This window comes from Sprattus sprattus (genome assembly GCF_963457725.1).
Source record: "Sprattus sprattus genome assembly, chromosome: 15".
In the NCBI taxonomy this organism is placed as follows: Eukaryota; Metazoa; Chordata; class Actinopteri; order Clupeiformes; family Clupeidae; genus Sprattus; species Sprattus sprattus.
Window position 1 is genome coordinate 31,170,536 of NC_137913.1, and position 21,183 is coordinate 31,191,718.

A 21,183-nucleotide genomic window follows, 5' to 3' on the forward strand; every position below is an offset into this window, starting at 1 on the left:
TCCGTATCCAGGAGTGTCCACTACAGTGAGGCGCAGTTTCACACCTCGCTCCTCGATCTCAACGGTCGACGCCTCGATCTGCACCGTGCGCTCAATCTTCTCTGAGGATGCCACAAACATGCACACTCAGAGCCTTATGAAGACCCACACTCCACACTCATACTAGCATACTTAGCACTAACACTCAACATATTAACACTCCTCACTCATACTCAGCATTAACACTAACACTCAACATAGTAACACTCCTCACTCATACTCAGCATTAACACTCAACATAATAACACTCCACACTGTTAACTCTCAACATAATGTTTAGTATGAGTGAGGAATGTAATTAACACTAACACTAAACATAATAACACTCCACACATACTTGAAATTAACACTAACACTCAACATAATAACAAATACACAAGTGAGTTTTGGGGATCGCTGTGGTTGTCAAAGGGGAGTGATCGTGTCGCATTATGCAACGGCCCTGCAGACGTCAGGAGTGGCACACACACACAGACACACGCTCGCACTCTCCTACGCCATGTTCATTGGTTTTGAAGGCTCTGAGCTACACTGAGAAGGTCTTAAGTGAACCAAAATACAGGGACATTCGTATATTTGTTATATTCATTATACCACAGGTAGCTAGACCTTCTGACAAAAACATCCCTAATATGTTACACTACACTGACCAAAAATATAAAGAAGCTCTGAGCTTTGGTTCCATGTTTCATGAAGAAAGAAGATGACAATTTCTTTATGCTAAAACAAAAGCGTACTTTGTTAACATTCTTAGCAATAGGAATCCATAGCTAAAGCACCGACTCATTTCCTTATATGGACTGTAACCTAGTGAAATCTTTGAAATTGCTCATATTTTTGTTAAGTAAAGCGAACAATGGGACAAAACCTCTAGCCGATCTGGGTTGTTACTAGAACACGAAATCCCTTCCTTCTCGGCTTGTGTTAGCGTCGCCTTGCGTTTTAGTTGCTGGGATAAAGTGTTCTTTCCCAAACCAATCCTCTCGAGTCGAGACGTCTGAAATACCCTGCTGTGAATACGCACAGAGCCTGAGCTGGGGCCCGGCGCTGACGGAACCCCCTGGGGCCCGGCCGGTTCCCTTGATCTGTATTTATAAAACATTTGCTCTTAAGCCGCTTTAAACCCGAAACACCCGCACTCACACACACCTGATGTCAGTGTGAGCAGGCTGGTCAGCGGAAAATATAAGAAAGCATTCACGGCGAAATATGAAAAAAAGTTCAAATGTTTAATGCCGATAACACGCAGACTGCTCATCAATGGCGTAAAAGTTTGCTTTAAAACTGAAAGAGAGACAGACTAACTAGAACATTTTCATTACAATAATCCTTGTCCAGTTACCATAAACATAAACATTCAATGAGTGTGTGTAGGGCTCAGCGGTTCTGTACTGGTTAGCTCTTGTTAGCGTATGACATACTTCCAGGAAGCCCATACAATCTATGAGTCTTTGAAGATGACGCTACATTTTTTATTTTAGAGGTAGATGGGCAGAATAATTTCTCTGTCGTCACACAAAGTGAATGCCAATCCAGTATGCTTCCAGACTGTACAGAGTACCACATGCCAGATTTTGGGCCGATTACATTCGGCTTTAGGATATTTGTATTTCTGTCTGCTACCGGCAAACACATATGGAATGTCTATGTTATCTTCCATCTTAGTCACAGGGATAAAACGTTCTTCTCAGACAGAAAAAAAGGTCTGAGTGTTTCCTTCCCCGCCTTCATGCACAGCACTGCACTGCAGTCGCCCCCACCCCCACCCCCACCTGGGGCAGGGAGGCTGGATCATGAGCAGGTCCTCTCCCACGAGGTCCCACCTAAGCCAGGTCATTCTCAGGATGCCTGCCTGAGCCAAGGAGCTCATCTGTTTTACTCATGTCGGCTCCCCCAGGGCGCTTAGGCCTCAGTCAATAACCTGCAGTCTGGGCTATATTACAGGGGAGCTCAGCAAGGACATTAGAAGGGACCCGCAATGGGTGTGTGTGTGTGTGTGTGTGTGTGTGTGTGTGTGTATAAAAGAGTAAGGAGAAAATTAAGTAAAGAGTGAAGAATGAGGTCAAAGAGAAATACACAATGTGTGTGTGTGTGTGTGTTTAACAGAAAGACTATGTGTAACAGAATAAGTGAAGAGAGTAGGACACTAGAGAACGAGAGAGAAAAGGCAAAAGACAGTGTGTGTGTGTGTGTGTGTGTGTGTGTGTGTGTGTTACCTGCAGCTCCAGGTATGAATCTCTCAGGGTAAAGGTCAGTCAGAAACAGGCTGTTGATCAGAGTGGATTTGCCCAAACCAGATTCGCCTAAACAACACAAACAAAACACATTTAGATGAAACAGTGTGTACATGTGTGTGTTCATCATTTCCAATGGCTGTACTCTGGGGGTGTATAAATATATTTGTGTGTGTGTGTGTGTGTGTGTGTGTATCTGTGGCTTACCTACGACCATAAGAGTGAACTCGAAACCTTTCTTCACTGATTTCCTGTGCACTTGATTGGGGAGGTTAGCAAAGCCCACATATCCTGCCGCCTCGGTGAACTATTACACACACACACCGCACACACACACACACACACACACACACACACACACACACACACACACACACACACACACACACGGGTACACACATGAACACACAGACACACACACACACACAAATTCAGTACAGACCCTGAGGCTTTATTCATATTGGACCTTAACAACAGTAGCACAACCCACATATCCATCGACTGAATACACCTCAATTAGTATGTACTCAGCCCACCGGCCCTGGAATCTGATCAATATGCTAACATACACACCCCTTCATTTCCGCAATGCAGAAATGGACAGAATCATCAAATTCAGTAAGTAAAATAGAAATCACAGTTAAATGTGGCATTGAACAGAATTTTGACGGGAAAGAAATACATTTGACAACTTTATAGGCAAAAATTTTGCCTGCAAGTGTGACACAGGCACGCCGAAGATATCAGAGAGGTGTACGCTCATAACTAAAGTGGCCTACTCGCTTGGTACACGTCTTATAACCAGAAACCTGAAGCTAATCTCCCATTTAATACATCTGGCATTTTTTCATTCTATAAAATGAATTTGAAAATGGCCGTTGTAGCCTTTGAGGTTATACTAGCATTGCTACCCTACACACCCAGCCCTATTGCAACATAAGTCCATCACCAAGACAGATTTCAAAAGTGTGTACAAGATGAATAGAATATGGATGCACTCGTCCTTCAGGTCAGTGTGTGTCTGAGATGGGTGGAGTCTCACCTTTCCCTTCTCTCCGGACTGAGACATGGCCACCGCTGAGTTCTGTAGTAAGACAGTAGGCACATACAAACATTATCAACTATATGCATCACTCACTCACCATCACAAACACACACACACACTCACCGTCACATCGCCTTTATTACAACGTTACAATGGTTCTCTTCAAGTGAACCCACTAGTGTAGAGAACAACAAGACAAAAACATAAGGTGCACACACACACAATCCCAAACAGACACACTCTCTCTCTCTCTCTCACACACACACTATCCCAAACAGACACTCTCTCTCTCTCTCTCTCACACACACACACACACTATCCCAAACAGACACTCTCTCTCTCTCACACACACACACACACACACTATCCCAAACAAATTACAATGATCTTTGTCTCTGTGAAACACAGAAATCACACACACACACACACACACACACACACTATCCCAAACAGACACTCACAGACACACCCGTTAATAATGAACAAAGACAGTCTGGTGAACATATTCTGAGGCCACACTGGTGTAAAGTAAGAGAAAAGTATGACTCCCCTCCAATGGAGCATCCTGAACTAACTACAGAGGGCATAACCAAAGAGGCACACAGACATTAAAGCAAAACTATTCAACTTCTTTTTTTGAAGCATGTTTTTATAGCCAACTAGTACTGGTATTATTTTCCAACTGGCCACCCAGGATATTCACTATGTAGTTCTACAGTCCCGGTCGGACCATCCCCCGGAAATGTAAGAAAGGTTTTCACAGCAGAACATCAGCAACTATATTGCCAAAATACACTAGTAAGCATGCCAACAAGCCTAATATCAGTGTTAAATGTGCTGGTGTGGGTGTTTGTAAGGTTTTTGCGTGCCGGTTAGGTAGGAAGAGGCAAATTGTTGCATACTGTTGCTTTAAGAAAACGTATGCAAGCGTCTAAACACGTTCTTTTTAAGTACTGAAAGAGCCGAAGCACAAAGCCATGCAGAAGGGTGTTTCGTTAATAGATGCAGAGATACACACCCATGGACCGGCCTGACAAAGTATCCTAGTTTTAACCTTCCCTTCCTGGCCAAGCAGTACAGTGACCTTTTGTTCATAAATTGGCGAAACAATACTGCCACCAATGATGAAGGGAACTTTTTCCCCAAGAATGCACAAAAGACAGACTGTTCAGTCATTGTAAAAACAACAAATCATGTAGCAAGCCAAGCTAGTTCATCATCACTAAGCTCACTACAACATGAAACACAGTTCAAGAACGCTAGCCAGTGAAAACCCTTTCCTCCCGCTAATTTTTCATTACTGGTGGTGTGTGTGTGTGTGTGTGTGTGTGTCTGTGTGTGTCTGTTACTGGAGGTGTACTCAGGGGCCAGTGTGAGGGGATGTGGGGCTATAATGATTTCTAGCTTAGCTGAACCCCACTTACCTGCACTGACTAGAACATGACACCTCCTCAAGTCTACTTTAGGGACGAAGCATCCGCTAGTATGTCTGTGTACATGGTAATGTCTGTCTGTGTGTGTAGGGAGGTCTCTCTCTCTCTCGCGCTCTCTCTCTGTGCAAAGGTGTGTGTGTGTGTGTGTGTGTGTGTGTGTGTGTGTGTGTGTGTGTGTTGTGTATGTTTGTGTCTAGGTGCTTTTGTCTGATATTTTTGTCTGGGTGTTTTTGGTCTACATGTACAGTGCCACTTGAAAGTATGTGAACCCCTTGAGCACTTAAGAGTTTTCTGTTGTTTTACCATGAATTTTCATTTTTTTCATCACCAATTTTCCATAGATGAAATGTCAGGTTTATGTTTATCATTCCCAAGGGACCCTTTTCCTAAGGATGTCTCAGTTGATTGGTTTGCTTAATTGACTAATTAAGCACCCAAATATGTTTCATCGAATCTGTTACCTGCTTGACTTTACCAATAAAGCTGGGGGTTCACTTACTTTCGAAAATAAACTAATTCCATGTTTCATGTAGTATAATGGCTACTCAAACAATTCCCTCGAAACAAGTACATGCAAATGATAAACATAAACCTGAAATTTCATCTATGGAAAATTGGTGATGAAAAAAAAATAAAAATCATGGTAAAACAACAGAAAACTATTAAGTGCTCAAGGGGTTCACATACTTTCAAGTGGCACTGTATGTGTGTGCCTACGTGTGTGTGTGTGTGCGTGTGTGTGTGTGTGTGTGTGCATGCGTATGTGTGTGTGTGTGTGTGTGTGTGTGTGTGTGTGTGTGTGTGTGTGTGTGTGTGTGCGTGCGTATGTTGGCATGTTTGTGTCTGAGTGTTTTTGTCTGCATGTGTGTGTGTGTGTGTGTGTGTGTGTGTGTGTGTGTGTGCGTACAGTACTTACAGTGGGTACATTCTGCTGAACTGGTGTACATTTCTAAGAAGTGTAGCGAGATGCGTGACTTCACACTACGTGCTGAGTGATGCTGTAATGACCTTTGCTAAACCGGACAGGTCATTAGCGATAAGCACAGTGTCTGGGTTTGTGTGTGTGTTTGTGTGCGTGTGTGTCTAGCTTCAGAACACACACATCTAAGAGGCAAAATGTTCAATCTGTGTTTCATCAGCTTCACTGAAGAACAATGCTGTTTATCACTGATTTTCCTGAAGGCTTTCCTATGAGTCTCACTCACACACACACACACACACACACACACACAGTGCAGAGGGTCAAACTGAGTCACCAGTCTCACACACGCATACAGCCAAGCGAGCACACACACACACACACACACACACACACACACTTACATCCGGAAGACCAGAGAACACCAGCTTTTACACACACTAACTCTAAAACACTCCCAAGAGTCAAAGAAAACACCAGAGGCCAGTTGCAATAGTGTAGATCTACAGCCGATACCGTACCCCCATCACATATAGAAATACTGTAACCATTCATGGAGAGCAGTGAGTGGCAGACTGATTAAACAGGTCCATTATAAGTCCAGTGATCGCCACAGTAATTAAAGAAAGCCCCCATGCCAGGCAAGAAAATCGGAAAAGTAGACTCAAACACCCACACTGACTCCTAGCCAACCACTTTTACACACAATCGCATTAGTAGACCCCGTCCAGTTCAGCCTTTTGGGCCAAACAAAAGGCCTGTGGAGTAATCCTACCCCCTCCACACTCAGAAACAATAGAATAGCTCAACCTGAGAAATGCTCATATCTGCCATAAGGGGTTTTAAACAGTGTTTGATTCTAATCCAAATTCCACTAGATGCTTTATACTGAGTGAATACCACGGTGACACATACACGGAGAGAGAGAGAGAGCAAGAGAGCAAGAGAGAGAGAGAGAGAGGTGTGTACTGTAAATCTTGCAGGCCTGCGGTAAATACTCGGGTGCAGGCTATACAGTGGGGTTAGTTGGGAGTTCTGGTACCCACTCTTCTTCGTGTTCTGTGTCCTCTTATGAATCGTATGCTTCCAAACAACTCAATCATCAGTGACAATGCAGTGGTAAGGCGGTTAGTACACCTACACTAATAGACAGAGCCAATGGCCAGATACGATTTAAATGGCATCCCTCCCTCTCTCTTAATTTATCTCTCTCTCTTTTATTTCGCTCTCTCCCTTTCATTTTCTCTTTCTGTCTCCCTTTCTTTCTGTCTCCCTTTACTCACACCCATCACAGCGAAGGGGGGAAGACTAAACACAAAGGACGGAATCACTTTCAGCCAGACTTACATGCACAAACACACACACACAAACACACACTTCTAATACCCTTAGAAACTCAGCTCTGATCAGGTGGCCAGGAAACCTCTGCTACACAGAGATGAGAATAGTTTAAAAAACACAACTACAAAGACAAACCCTACCACACACACTCAGCGGAATCTTTTTAAATAAACAAACATTATGTACAATAATGTATGCAGACACCAACAACTGTTCATGAACACACACATAGCTAGAGAGAAAGTAGGCACAGAGCATAGAGAACCTGTGATGAATTACGTTGTCACTGGGCTTTCACTTCCATAAGACAAACAGACACTCAGCACGCACACACACACACACACACACACATTGTCTCATTTACACCTTACACATGCACATACAGAACCATATATTTTCACAGCCTCGTACACACACTCAAGACTGATGGATGTTTTCTCAGTTGTTTTCACACACTCTTGATGGCAGTTTTGAGAGAGCAGGAAGTGCCTGAGGTCACATAGAGGTCACTTGTCTCCACTCTAGCATAGCTCATTCCCATTTTCTCTCCGTTCCTTCATACCCAACTTCCTTCACCCTCTTGTTTCCCTTCTTTCGGTTTCTCCACATCCCATAATCTTTAAAAGTACACTGTTCCACCTTTATTTTGTCCTTCTTTCTCTTATATTTCTCTAACCCTCTCAGTCAGTCCCTTACTCTTCTCAGACATTTGCTTCATTCTGCATTGTCTTTCCTCTTCTTCTCTGTCTCTTCCTCTTTGCTAGTTATGGTGGTAGGAGTGACACCAAATGTGCTTATTTATCCCAAACACGCGGTCAATTAATCTCAAGGCCTGTAGTCTAGGCAGGCATCAGCAGTCTTGTCTGCTTGCTCTGGCAGAACAGGAAGCCCGGAGCCCGGCAGCTAACGTCACCTTTGGGTGGCGTATCCCCACTGTAAAGTACCAAACTGCATGACCTGGAGATAACCTCTGGCCTCACCAAAGCATCTGACCAGCTATTGTAATCCTGACAAGCCCAGGCCCGATTGCATCTTAGAATGTTTCCGGAGAAACTGCTTATGCTTTTTTTCGATGCCATCTTTCTTTCTGTGGTGCAACTGGTGTGAGGCCAAAAGATACGTCTTACGAAGAATAGCATATGCCAAACCAGCTCTGAATGCTGCCATTACGCGACTATTGTCCCTCACACAAAAAAATCGATTCCAACTATTATGAAACAATACTTCAATTTGTTTTCTTCCTAAAGAGGTTAAAGCCCTTTGATTAGTCATTTAAGCATTGAAATCATCAGTCAATCTGGATAGTCGTGGAATTCCGTTGAGGGTCATCCATAACAGCTGTTTTAAAGGGAGTAACCCCGTCGAGCCTTCACTTCACAGTGTCTGTTGGCTCGGTATTTACTGTCATTTTAAAAGAGGCTATATAAATTAAGAATTTGGGCCTACGCTTTCTAGCTAAATGTATTTTGATCATATAAACAGATAACTTAAGAGTTCGATTTGCACTCCGGAGTTCAAACTTTTACATATGCCTATAACAGATGACATGCCTATAACAGCGAATGTTTGACGTCCATCTGCCAAAGCATCCCCGCCCTGATCGACAAAAAAAATAGTTCAGTTAGGGACGACACTGACCCAACTTTAGAAAAAGAATATAACAACAGCTTAAAAGCAAGAACATGGGTTTGGATTGTTCACTTGAAATCGTTGCCTAACTAAACATGTCAAAAGAGCAAGCTTTTTTCCGACACAAATGTAACTTTTCTGTGATACTTTTGTAATCTGCAACAGTGTCTCTGTCACAGTGAATAAGCATGTAACGGCAAGTTTTCAATTCTGACTCGGCAAAACTCTGTCGCAACTGTATGCTGATACAATGATAGCGTGATTCGTTTCTAGCTGTGTGGTCCTTACCTCTGCGTTATAAGCGATGTAACACAAAAGCTGAAGTTTTATCCTCACTTTCGTTCACCCCGCCGCCACAGGCCAATCCAGGGAATCCGGAAACTTGTCCAATGTATTCCGCCCTTATCCCACAATTCTAGTTTCTGCTGTCGGGCGGGGCGCTATGGAACCCACGGCCATTGTGGCTCTTGAAGAAGCTTCGCCACTGAACTGTTGGAAAGGTGATTTTGAGTCAAGATGGCGGCCTCGGCCAACAGTTTCAACATGTCTTCACTGCAGACAGGCATGTCTGCACACGCTTGAAATTCCTATTCCTATTCCTACAGCTCCAGTCAAAATAAAGTATTTGTTTTACCAAAATATGTTATGTATATATGTTTGCCCACACAGGATCCATTGGTCTTGAAATGATACCTGTTTGATAGCTTTCAACAGATACACATAGGCATCCTAATATTAAGTTTAAGCTATCACTCTCTCTCTCTCTCTCTCTCTCTCTCTCTCTCTCTCTCACACACACACCCAGTCACACACACAGGCAATAATGCATACTACCAATAACTAGAAACACGTAGTAAGTAACAGCACTACACACATATGCACAAGAATGCATACACAGCAATATGAAAACACACACACACACACAAGACTAGGCTACATTTGCGTGACATCCAGCGCATGCACTGGGAGTTAAGCTCGACATAAAGCACACTCATTCAAAATGGCTGATTTTGTAATTATTTTATCCATATCTTAATTAAAGAGATCATCTTATATTAAAGTGAACATTACTATACTAAAGTAGCAGCAACATGCAATGTTAATATCAGCCGACATAGATACATACAGCCGCGGAAAAAATTAAGAGACCACTTCAAAATTATCAGTTTCTCTGGTTTTACTATTTATTGGTATGAGTTAAAGTAAAATGTACATTTTAGTTTTATTCTATAACCTACTGGCAACATTCCTACCAAATTTCAAATAAAAATATTGTCATTTAGATCATGTATTTGCAGAAAAATGACAATTGGTCAAAATAGCAAAAAAGATGCAGTGTCTTCAGATCTCGAATAATGCAAAGAAAACAAGCTCATATTCATTTTTAAACTACACAATACTAATGCTTTAACTTAGGAAGAGTTCAGAAATCAATATTTGGTGGAATAACCTTGATTTAAAATCACAACTTTCATGTGTCTTGGCATGCTCTCCACCAGTCTTTCACATTGCCGTTGGGTGACTTTATGCTACTCCTGGCGCAAGAATTCAAGCAGCTCGGCTTCTTTTCATGGCTTGTGACCATCCATCTTTCTCTTGATCACATTTCAGAGTTTTTTTTTATGGGATTCAGGTCTTGAAATTGGGCTGGCCATGACAGGGTCCTGATCTGGTGATACTCCATCCACACCTTTACTGGCCTGGCTGTGTGGCATGGAGCATTGCCCTGCTTGAAAAAACACTTCTCAGAGTTGGGGAACATTGTCAGAGCAAAAGGAAGCAAGTTTTTCTTCCGGGACAACGTTGTACTTTGCCTGGCTGAGGTTTGTAAAAGACCATAAGGATTGAACCAAAGCGGACTGGAAGGTCTCCTAGTTCGTCTTCTCTGATGAGTCCAATTTTCAGCTTTGCCCAACACATGGTCGTCTGATGGTTAGACGGAGACCTGGAGAGGCCTACAAGCCACAGAGTCTTGCACCTACTGTGAAATTGGACTCATCAGAGAAGACGAACTAGGAGACCCTCCAGTCGGCTTTGGTTCAATCCTTATGGTCTTTTACAAACCTCAGCCAGGCAAAGTACAACGTTGTCCCGGAAGAAAAACTTGCTTCCTTTTGCTCTGACAATGTTCCCCAACTCTGAGAAGTGTTTTTTCCAGCAGGGCAATGGATGGAGTATCACCAGATCAGGACCCTGTCATGGCCAGCCCAATTTCGAGACCTGAATCCCATAAAAAAAACTCTGAAATGTGATCAAGAGGAAGATGGATGGTCACAAGCCATGAAAAGAAGCCGAGCTGCTTGAATTCTTGCGCCAGGAGTAGCATAAAGTCACCCAACGGCAATGTGAAAGACTGGTGGAGAGCATGCCAAGACACATGAAAGTTGTGATTTTAAATCAAGGTTATTCCACCAAATATTGATTTCTGAACTCTTCCTAAGTTAAAGCATTAGTATTGTGTAGTTTAAAAATGAATATGAGCTTGTTTTCTTTGCATTATTCGAGATCTGAAGACACTGCATCTTTTTTGCTATTTTGACCAATTGTCATTTTTCTGCAAATAAATGATCTAAATGACAATATTTTTATTTGAAATTTGGTAGGAATGTTGCCAGTAGGTTATAGAATAAAACTAAAATGTACATTTTACTTTAACACATACCAATAAATAGTAAAACCAGAGAAACTGATAATTTTGAAGTGGTCTCTTAATTTTTTCCGCGGCTGTATATAGAGGTCTCTCAATGCACTTACACAGAATACCAGCCAGAATACACGCGCATACAGTGAGATTCCAATGTATAATCTTCCTTCAAAAACACATCATAAAAGCACAGAGACAAATACAAGAATGCAAAAATTTCCATCTGAATCACTCTGCTTAGCCACTCTGGCCAGGACCCCGACTCTGAATAAGGGTGCACACCCGCACCCTCCGCAGGTGTACATTTCACACTCAAACACACCCAATATTACTGCATCTTAGCCCTGCACGTGCTCAAATGATGTATTATTATTTAAAATTCTACCTGTTAAAACATTTGTCTTTTATTCTTGTTTTTGCTGTTTTGTTGGTATGTTATGTGTTTTATGTCCTATGCACCAACCACCAAGATAATTTTCTGTATGTAAATATACTTGGCCATTAAGAGAATTCTGATTCTGATTCTTATTCTGATTCTGATTCTAATTAGACAAGACGGAACTCTGACGAAAACAAAAAAAAGTTGTTGATATAGTCTGTGTTTAAAAGTTTGGAGAGTGGTTTGGTTATATTTTGGTTACTCCCCCAATCCAAATGAGCCACTCATATTCTAAGTCGTTGTTGTCGATTCCCTGACTGACTCCTGTGTCTCGTTTGGTTCATGGACAGGATTCCATCCATGGCTATTAACGTCTGTTTGCAAAATGTATCGGGCAAAGATGTTCATAAAATCGTGTACTTATCTAGTTAAAGATATTTTATTGTGAGCGCGGACACTCTATGCGAAATAATGTTTGGCATATGTAGTTTCCGCAAAGACAGTTTTAACATATCGCCTCCCAATTTGAATCATTAAAGCTCTTTCCACGACACCGGGTCCTGACTAAATTAGATTCTAGATAATACTTGAATCATACAGATTACAACTGCTGCAGGCTTTTGTGGAACGGCTATCAACTCGATATCTTTGTATTCTAAACAGATATTTATTTACTGGTCGATGCTATACAGAATTGTGGATAAATTGTCCCTCACTTTGCGGACCGCTATTCACACGCGCGTGCACATACACACAATGTAACCCCCCTCGTATTATCCACTCGTCCAACTTTTCTGATTTCCCATTGGCGAAGGAAAAATGCGGGGAGGTCTGATTGGGTGAAAGTTTCCTCTCTGGCTTAAACACTTGTTGAGCACCCCCTCTCTTCAACACACTCGCTGGCAGACACGCAAACATATCTGTTGGACCATTATTTCTCTCCAGTTTGTTTCTCACGCAGTGTCGAGAGGGGCAGGAGTGCAGTAAAATCGTAGAACTGGAGTGATGTAGCTTCGGTCTCCATCCCTGTAATACAATTATACAACCTCAACTGAATGTAAAACGAATTAAATAGGTTTTGAACTTTTTTTCTGAAAACAAGACGAGAAAAAAACATCGGGATATTTCTCTCCAAATTACAAGACAACAGCTTTAAAAGGACTTAAAGATGGCCTCTGCCGGACTTGAGATTTTGGGCTTGGGGTTATGCGTGATCGGGAGTCTCCTTGAGATGGTGGCCTGCGGGCTGCCCATGTGGAAGGTGACGGCGTTCATTGAGGCCAACATCGTAGTGGCACAGACCATCTGGGACGGGCTGTGGATGTCGTGCGCGGTGCAGAGCACTGGACAGATGCAGTGCAAGATGCATGACTCCATGCTTGCGCTCGGCCACGACCTGCAAGCTGCCAGGGCTCTCACCGTTATTTCATCCGTGCTGAGCGTCATCGCGCTGATGGTGGTGATACCGGGCGCCCAGTGCACCAACTGCATCCGGACGGATAACGTAAAGGCGCGCATAGTGAATGTCGGAGGGATACTCTACATTGTGAGCGGTATTTTCGTGCTCGTACCCCTGTGTTGGATGGCCAATAACATAATCTCGGACTTCTACAACCCGCAGGTGCCTACGCCCAAGAAGCGCGAGATTGGCGCTGCGCTCTATATCGGATGGGCTGCCACAGCGCTCCTGCTTGTCGGCGGTTCCATACTTTGCTGTTCATGTCCATCCTCGGGAAACTCCGGATACTCTGTGCAGTACGCTCCCACGGCGAAACGGGCCACAGCAAACGGGGACTACGACAAAAGGAATTACGTTTAAGCTCCTGCTTCTCACTGGTCAGTATCAACTCAACTGATCCAATGGATAGCGCAATTTTTGTCTTTGTTGTTTTTGTTGATGCTGTTTGTTTTGTAAGAAAAAAGTTTTGCACCTACTTTTTTTCTCATTCAGAACTGAAACATGAGAAAACACTATCTTCTATGCTACTGCACACGGAAAAGTTAATAAATGGGCATATCGTCTGTCCACTGTCTCAGAAACATTTTACGCGTCATGGTTCTCTGAGGAATAAAGGACATAAAAACAGGCATTGGTTTATTTAGGTACCTTCACTTGCAAGTCCGACATTTTATATAGACTAGCTAGTTTTAAAGCCGATGTGATTCTAATGTTTACTTTTTAAATGTTTGTTTTCTATATTTTCTTTTCGGTTGACTGGTGAATTGTGTATAGTAGCCTATCTTTTTTCCAAAATGTATGGTGTTTTATTCTCAAAGGGCTCACCAGTGATTTGTTTTAATAATCCGCCGTCACACACAGGAGTGATGGAGATGTTACCGCCGATTTTTTTTTCTTCGGTAAATTAACGAACCTAAACCAAAGTGGTCCAGCCGAGTTGATAGGCCAACTTCCCCTTTGAGAGAAAAGTGTATAGTCAATTGATACGCATGACCTGTTAACACCGCAGCGCTGAAGTTGTTATTGTTCAACTGCTGATGAGCGCAGCTGCCGGCTGGATCACTCTTAGAGAAGGCCAACTTTAAAACGTTGTCACTCAGTTCTCCGGGGAAATGCTGTTTTTGTGCCATCCCAAAGCCTTTATTTTTCTAATTCTTAAGGATGTTTTATGCTTACTGTGATGCTTTAAATTGATCTCTGAATAAACATTTATTATGAAGACAATTTTGTTTTCGATTTGTTTCTGTTTGCATTTAAGGTTATTAATGGAGGGAAAACTGAACAGTCACAACATTAATACAATATCGAAATTTGTTATATATAACAAGATACTTCGAAATGCTCAAAGGCAGTAGAAGTCATCTGGCTCAATCTGGTGGAACCAAAGGATGCTCTGAGTGGTAGGCTACGTTGTTGTGTGTGAAGAGAACAACGATGCTCTCTGGATGCTATGCCGAACTTTGCTTTCTCCGGGGGGGAGTTCACCCCTTCTGAGGGGGGAAAGCTTTACGATAAACCACACAAATCCAGATGACAATAGCCTTTCACTGTAGACTACACAGCTCGCTACCCCCACCCCGCCTCAACCAACCTGTTCCGCTACAGACCCAAAAGAGGAGAGGTATAAACTACGCTTTAAGTTTTCTGATAATGCAAGTTTGGGACATTCATGGAAACCTATAAAACAGTGAAAAAAAATCTAAATATTTTCTGGATCTAAAATGCTACCCTTATTCAGCCCTAAAGTTAGGCTAGAATAATGTTGTACATGTCTTCACAACATGAAACTAAAGAGCAGCCGACGTCTCTTTCCACGGCTATCTACTTATTTTGTTCACATAGGACCGGTGCCAACAGTAGGCATGGTCTGCGTTTGGCTGGGATACAAAATCGCTGGTGCATTCAGTTCATGGCAAAGCGTGGCTTTTCTGTAAAACCGTTTATATTTAAGACGCTTAGTTGGTCATATGCCGACTCTCTGCTTGAAAATACTTCAGGCATACAGAGGTGCAGCAGACTCTGCTAATTCCCTGACATTATTTTCCAGTAAGAACTGGCCACCGCAGGGTTACTTTGTTAATCACCAGACCCTGCATTCCCATTCAAATGTTCAAAAATTCAAAAAGATTCCGGGAGCCCCGTGAAATGTTTGCCCTAGTCTCCTGTTCAGAGGTGTGAGCTACCTCTTGCCCCAGTTATTCCAAAGGAGCTTATACCTCACTAATGATGCCCGTGTTCATTCCCAGACAAGTGCACAGATCCAGGCACAATGCAGCTACATTCTCTACACCAGAAAAAAAGAGAAAGTGTCATTTCTATTCCTTTCCCATGTCAATAATTTATTGGGCTGCTGACAGCCTCTCTCCGCCCAACATGGCTAACTCCATTCAGGCTGTTTGGTTTGTCTGTGCAATAGCAGAGGCCAGGTCCTATCTCCCCAGACCAGACCAGGCCTTTCGAGTTTGCATTGTGTGATTGTTAGTTCCAGTCCTCATGCTGAGGCTGTGGGAGGGGGAGTGTGTGTGTGTGTGTGTGTGTGTGTGTGTGTGAGAGAGTGTGTGAGTGTGTGTGTACACAGTGAGGGAGGGGATGAAGGGGGGTGCTCATTCCAGAGGACATAGGCGAACAGGGGCCAGCCTCGACGTCATTAAAGAACCCTCGTCATGGCAACCTAAGAGAACCTGCAGTTGCCAGGCTACGGGGCCCCATAATGTGATCATATGGATGAAGACAATAAGAGGGCCCCGAACGCAGACATTCCAAGACGTGCGGCTGCACACACAAGCACACATACACACAAAGACACTTATAAATGCACACACACACATTAACACAAACAAACAAAAAACAAGTCACGCAAGCTGAAACAGTGGGTTGGCTACCACTATATCAAGTCAAAGCAGGGCACTGGGCAAGTGCATGAGTTTAAAATGACCAAAATGTGGCCCTAGCATCAGTGGCCAGTCCTCTGACTCCACGATGAGGACCTGTACCACTCTGTTTGATGTAAACTACACAACAACACAAGGGAAAAATTAGGGAGAGATCTAGAGTGCATACTTTAAATTAGGGAGAGATCTGGAGTACACACTTTATTCTGAGATATTCAGTCCTTAGTGTGGGAGCTTTTTTCTCAGATTCCACACAGACCCATGTGTCTTCAGACCCTGCAGAATAGTATTTCAGACTGGTATTGGATACATTTTCACTCCTTTTTCAATCAAATTGATCAGCAAATTCAGTATATTTATCTTACAACACAGTGAGTGATAATCTGTAGTAGTCTTTCAATGAAAGGAAAGTTAGTCAATCACAAGCACTGCCATTTCTTTAAACATTAAAATCAGATCTTCTAGAACAAGGAATTCAAAAGTTGAAATGGTCCTAAAACTGGAGCTTTTTTGTATTCTACAGCTCGAATTCTAGACAAACAATGGATACAATTAACTTTGTTTAGGATGATATAAACAAATTGATCGAATGATTATGGTTGTTTGTCTGCATTTTTTTTTGTATCAATTATTCGGGATATGTATAGTGTCAATGAACTGTCAGCAATGCTTGTTCACTGTCCTTAACATAAGCAGCTCAAACTGTTCATATTAAGCATAACATACATGCTATCATACTAAAATATGTACAGGCCATATTCACATAAGGCCTACCAAACACACACACATAGGCACACAGACACACACACACATACAAAACATCACTGACTGGTGTTGGGCTTGATTCTTCTGACGTGTGCAGTGACCTTTAACCTGTTGAGGTCAGCAGTCATTTCCCTCCTTGACTGACCATTGAGTGATGTCATCTCCTACCCAGCTGTCACCATTACAGCCTGACTGCAGTGACCCTGTGACCCTCTTCACACCCCGTGCTGTCACTCACAGAACCCCGGAAACCAGCATCACCATGGCGTCCAATCCAACACCCTGTGCAGGCACTGTGACTATGGTGCCATGTGTGTGTGTGTGTGTGTGTGTGTGTGTGTGTGTGTATGAGAGAGAGGGATCTTTCATAATGACACTTTCGTAAAGCATCCTTTGCACACAGTAAGAAAATAGTTCTAAAGCTTATCATCAGATCCTTAAAGGGTTCCGGTTTAAAACTCTCTAATGAAGGTCTGTCCATAGAACACAATTGGAAACCATTTTGCAAAAGGAAAGTTGTAGCAATTAAGGACCCCCACATACATAATGTGTCTCTGAAAGGAGAATGATCTATGCCGAACATCTACCCTTTGACAGCCCTCATTAACACTTGGTTCTGGAGGTTCTAGTTCCTTGTGTAACTACCCTGTAGTGAAAGGAGAGTGCAGGCACCAAACCTAGGTCTACGGGGTACCAAACTTCACCCTGACCACAAACAAACAACCGGTTGGTGTGGCAGTCAAAGTGCATACTTGACCGTAGAAACGCCACTCTGTCTCACTGCCCTCCCCTTCGGGAAGCGCGCCAATGCACTTATAATAATAATAATAATTCATTTTATTTTTAAAGCACTTTTCATTCAAAGGAATCTCAGAGTGCCTACATATTAGAAAATAACTATAATAATACAATAAAATTAAAAACAAATTTAAATATTAACATAAGCATAACAGAAAAGATTCAACACAAGGCCAGAAATGCCTTCCTGAATAAAAAAAGTCTTAAGTCCAGCTTTAAAGGAATCCAGCGTCTGCGTTGCCCTTAGGTGGTCAGGGAGGCTGTTCCATAAATGTGGCGCTGCCGAGCAAAAGGCCCGGTCGTCCATGGTGCGACGCTTGGTTTTGGGGACGCGGAGGAGCGAGCTGTTTGAAGACCTGAGGGTGCAGGTGGAGGTTTGGGGAGTAATTAATTCTTGCAGGTAGGGAGGTGCATGTCCATTTATGCATTTATGGGTGATTATAAGGACTTTGTAGTCTATCCGGAAAGAGACAGGGAGCCAGTGTAGTGAGTGTAATATTGGTGTTATGTGCTCATATTTCCGGACCTTCATCAGAATCCTGGCAGCGCTGTTTTGGATGTATGTGTGCACTTGATACACACGTCGTGGTCCCTCACGCTTCCTCCAACCGTACTTCTCCCATCCCAGGTTGTGTAACACAATGGTGCCTCACCCATCTCTGGGGTACCTCACACAGGGGTCAGCCTTACCTGGGGGTCCCTCATACAGTTCACACACTGGGCACACCTCCTTTGGCCTCACAGCAAGCCATCCCGCCACTGACACCCAGATGTTAAAGAGCTGTGTGTTGAAGGTATAGGCTAGGTTAGGCACATGAAGGCAGCAGGAAGACAAAAACTGAGTGGCTTGTAAATAAATCACCCACCACCAACGGGGGTTGAAGTTTTCAGTGCAAAACAAAGGGGTAAATAAAAATGTAAAAAAATAAGCAAAAGGCCAAATAAAACAAACAGAAAAATATGTACAAATCAGCTGAATATGCACAGTCACTACGACATATTGAGACAGAGCTCTCTTTAAATAACACACACGCTACAATACACCTCACACATCTGAGACAACTTACTGAGGTAGCTATACCCACCCCTACAGGTAGCTTTACTCACCCCTACAGGTAGCTATACCCACACATAATTGGAACATTCCATTTCAGGCACACACAGGAGTGATATCTCATAAAAGGTGAAAACACAAAGTAAAAAGTTAGCGATAATAGTCTTCATGATATCAGGCCTTCAAAAGAAAATCACCATAGCAGTTCCATACCACATCCATTAGTAGTAATAGCTAATCATAACAAACATGATGATGACATCCTAAACAGACATTATTTTTCAAATCCATTCTAACATCTACACAATTTTCATCCGCAATTTCATTCACAATAACACAAGGCTACAACAACTACAAATTAATGGAGTGAGTGATTTGTTTGGCGCAGTTTCAGCAATATGTGTAACCCAGCCCTGTTAAGAATGCTAAATGGACAAGGAGAAAAACTCATCTTTAAGGTGGTTAGCGTGCAAAGACAGCCATTAGGGCGAATTGAGGACGCGCTTATGAGCCACAGCCTCACACCCACACGACCAACGATGCCTTGGTCACGGGATATCGTACTTGAGGAGGGTGTGACAGGTCGGTCCCCTGGTCCACTAGGCCATGAGAAGAGGTGCTGGAGTCCCGTGAGCCCATTCACATTCCTGTGTGGGAGGGAGATCAAATAAGGAGCAGGGCAGTACTTTACTACTGACTCACACAGTAACTTCAGCCCTCTGTGTGTGTGTGTGTGTGTGTGTGTGTGTGTGTGTGTGTGTGTGTGTGTGTGTGTGTGTGTGTGTGTGTGTGTGTGTGTGTGTGTGAGAGAGAGAGAGTGTGTGTGTGTGTGTGTGTGTGTGTGTGTGTGTGTGTGTGTGTGAGAGAGAGAGAGAGAGTGTGTGTGTGTGTGTGTGTGTGTGTGTGTGTGTGTGTATGTGTGTGTGAGAGAGTGTGAGTGTGAGTGTGAGTGTGAGTGTGAGTGTGAGTGTGAGTGTGAGTGTGAGTGTGAGTGTGAGTGTGTGTGTGTCCGAGAGAGTGTGTGTGTTTGTTAGTGTGACTATTTGTGTTTGTGTGTGTGTGTGTGTGTGTGTGTGTGTGTTTGCCAAAGCCCAGTAGAGTAGTCATACTTCCTGTGTTGAGGTCTGCAGGACAGGAACCAGGAAGGAACTCAAGAGGGAGAGGCTGACCACTATAGTGTGTGTGTGTGTGTGTGTGTGTGTGTGTATGCGTGTGTGTGTGTGTGTGTGTGTGTGTGTGTGTATGCGTGTGTGTGTGTGTGTGTGTGTATGCGTGTGTGTGTGTGTGTGTATGCGTGTGTGTGTGTATATGTGTGTGTACGTATGTATGTGTGTGTGTGTGTGTGTGTGTGTTTGTGTGTGTATGTGTGTGTGTGTGTGTGTGTGTGTGTGTGTGTCTCCACAGTTAATTTCTCTGCATGTTTATTCTGTTCACACACACACACACACACATGCAGAGGAAATATGGACACATGAGAGGAATAAAGCAGGACTTTCAGACTGGCCACACTGATTTCATGGAGCACAATAGCTGAAAGAAAGAAACATGATTTGGTGACTCAGGCTAGCTCGTGGGAGAAATGTCAAAATAATTTGGTTGTTCGATGTCTCCTAGTGTTCTTTTGTTTAGTTTTGTCTTGTTTTACTGCTTATGCTACTGTAACATAGCTACAAGCCAAATTTCCCCTCTTGGGGACAAGAGTTTGAATTGAGCCCCATGGACATGAGGTCGCTGGAGTTTAGTCACAGGAATGCCAGATTTGGAGTACAATCCTATCACATGCCTGGTAGCGAGTCCCCATCACACACTCTTTGTGTGGAGAGTGCAATGGCATTCTTCCAGCCGAGCCGGAGATCAGCAGACCCCGGCGCTCCTCAGTGGGTCCTCACCTGCACAGGAAATTTGATGTAGTTGACCAGATGAAGAATTTCTGCTTAACCTCCCCGCCTGCTCTGTCTCTGTGGTTACTCTGCGTGCACCGGCGTAAACAATGGTTTCACATGTGACTGAGGTGACTAGTGTGTTGTAGCTGTAGGTCTCCACATACAATGGCTGCGAAAGAGAACTTCCTTGAAGCAGTCTCACACTCGCCCGAGAGAAGATGGTCCGGGGGGAGGTGTGAGCCAACTAAAGGATGATTGACAGGCTGCTGCTGAGTGGAGGGCTGGGAAACACGCAGATTCAGGAATGTCTGAGAAGGTTCTAGAAGCATTTCTGATTTTGCACGCTCGTCAGCGCTGGTGGAAACTGTTGGTGGGGGGTGACATTATCACACATCAAGGCAGGGATGACCACCATACAGCTTCCAATAGAGACATGTTAAACCCACAGAAGAAAAGCCATTTTCTAGTCAAACATGTCAAATTTGAATGCTTTTTATTCTTTCTTGCCATAATTTTTCTTACAAATGATAATGAATGTTATGAAAGATCAGACATGAGGCAAACACCAGCCATTGATCCATACTCTGCACATATGTTCACATCGGTTGTTTGTGAGTGTGTGTGTGTGTGTGTGTGTGTGCGTGCATGTGTGCGTGTGTGTATGTGTGCG

General features: G+C 43.2%; 2 protein-coding genes and 1 pseudogene across 3 annotated transcripts in view; 2 read left to right on the forward strand and 1 right to left on the reverse strand.

Annotated features, from left to right (window-relative positions):
- Positions 1-9,059, reverse strand: part of LOC308376658 (septin-2) — a 56,337-nt gene extending 47,278 nt beyond the window's left edge. Inside the window, exons 1-5 of the mRNA XM_080853091.1 lie at positions 8,929-9,059; positions 3,316-3,357; positions 2,481-2,580; positions 2,256-2,342; positions 1-101 (exon numbers count right to left, since the gene is read on the reverse strand). The exon at positions 1-101 is cut by the window's left edge and continues 23 nt beyond it. Of these exons, the coding sequence (XP_080709217.1) occupies positions 1-101; positions 2,256-2,342; positions 2,481-2,580; positions 3,316-3,342 (315 nt within the window). The 5' untranslated portion in view covers positions 3,343-3,357; positions 8,929-9,059. The remainder of the gene's footprint in view (positions 102-2,255; positions 2,343-2,480; positions 2,581-3,315; positions 3,358-8,928) is intronic.
- Positions 1-21,183, forward strand: part of LOC308376383 (tripartite motif-containing protein 16-like) — a 270,456-nt pseudogene that overhangs the window by 126,091 nt on the left and 123,182 nt on the right. The window lies entirely within an intron of this gene.
- cldn5a (claudin 5a) lies at positions 12,811-14,225 on the forward strand. Its single transcript, XM_080851980.1, has one exon. The coding sequence runs from the start codon at positions 12,832-12,834 to the stop codon at positions 13,480-13,482; it is 651 nt and encodes a 216-aa protein (XP_080708106.1). The 5' UTR covers positions 12,811-12,831; the 3' UTR covers positions 13,483-14,225.

What these genes read in the sequence shown, in the direction of transcription:
- cldn5a (XM_080851980.1), top strand. Translation starts at nt 12,832, where the DNA reads ATGGCCTCTGCCGGACTTGAGATTTTGGGCTTGGGGTTATGCGTGATC.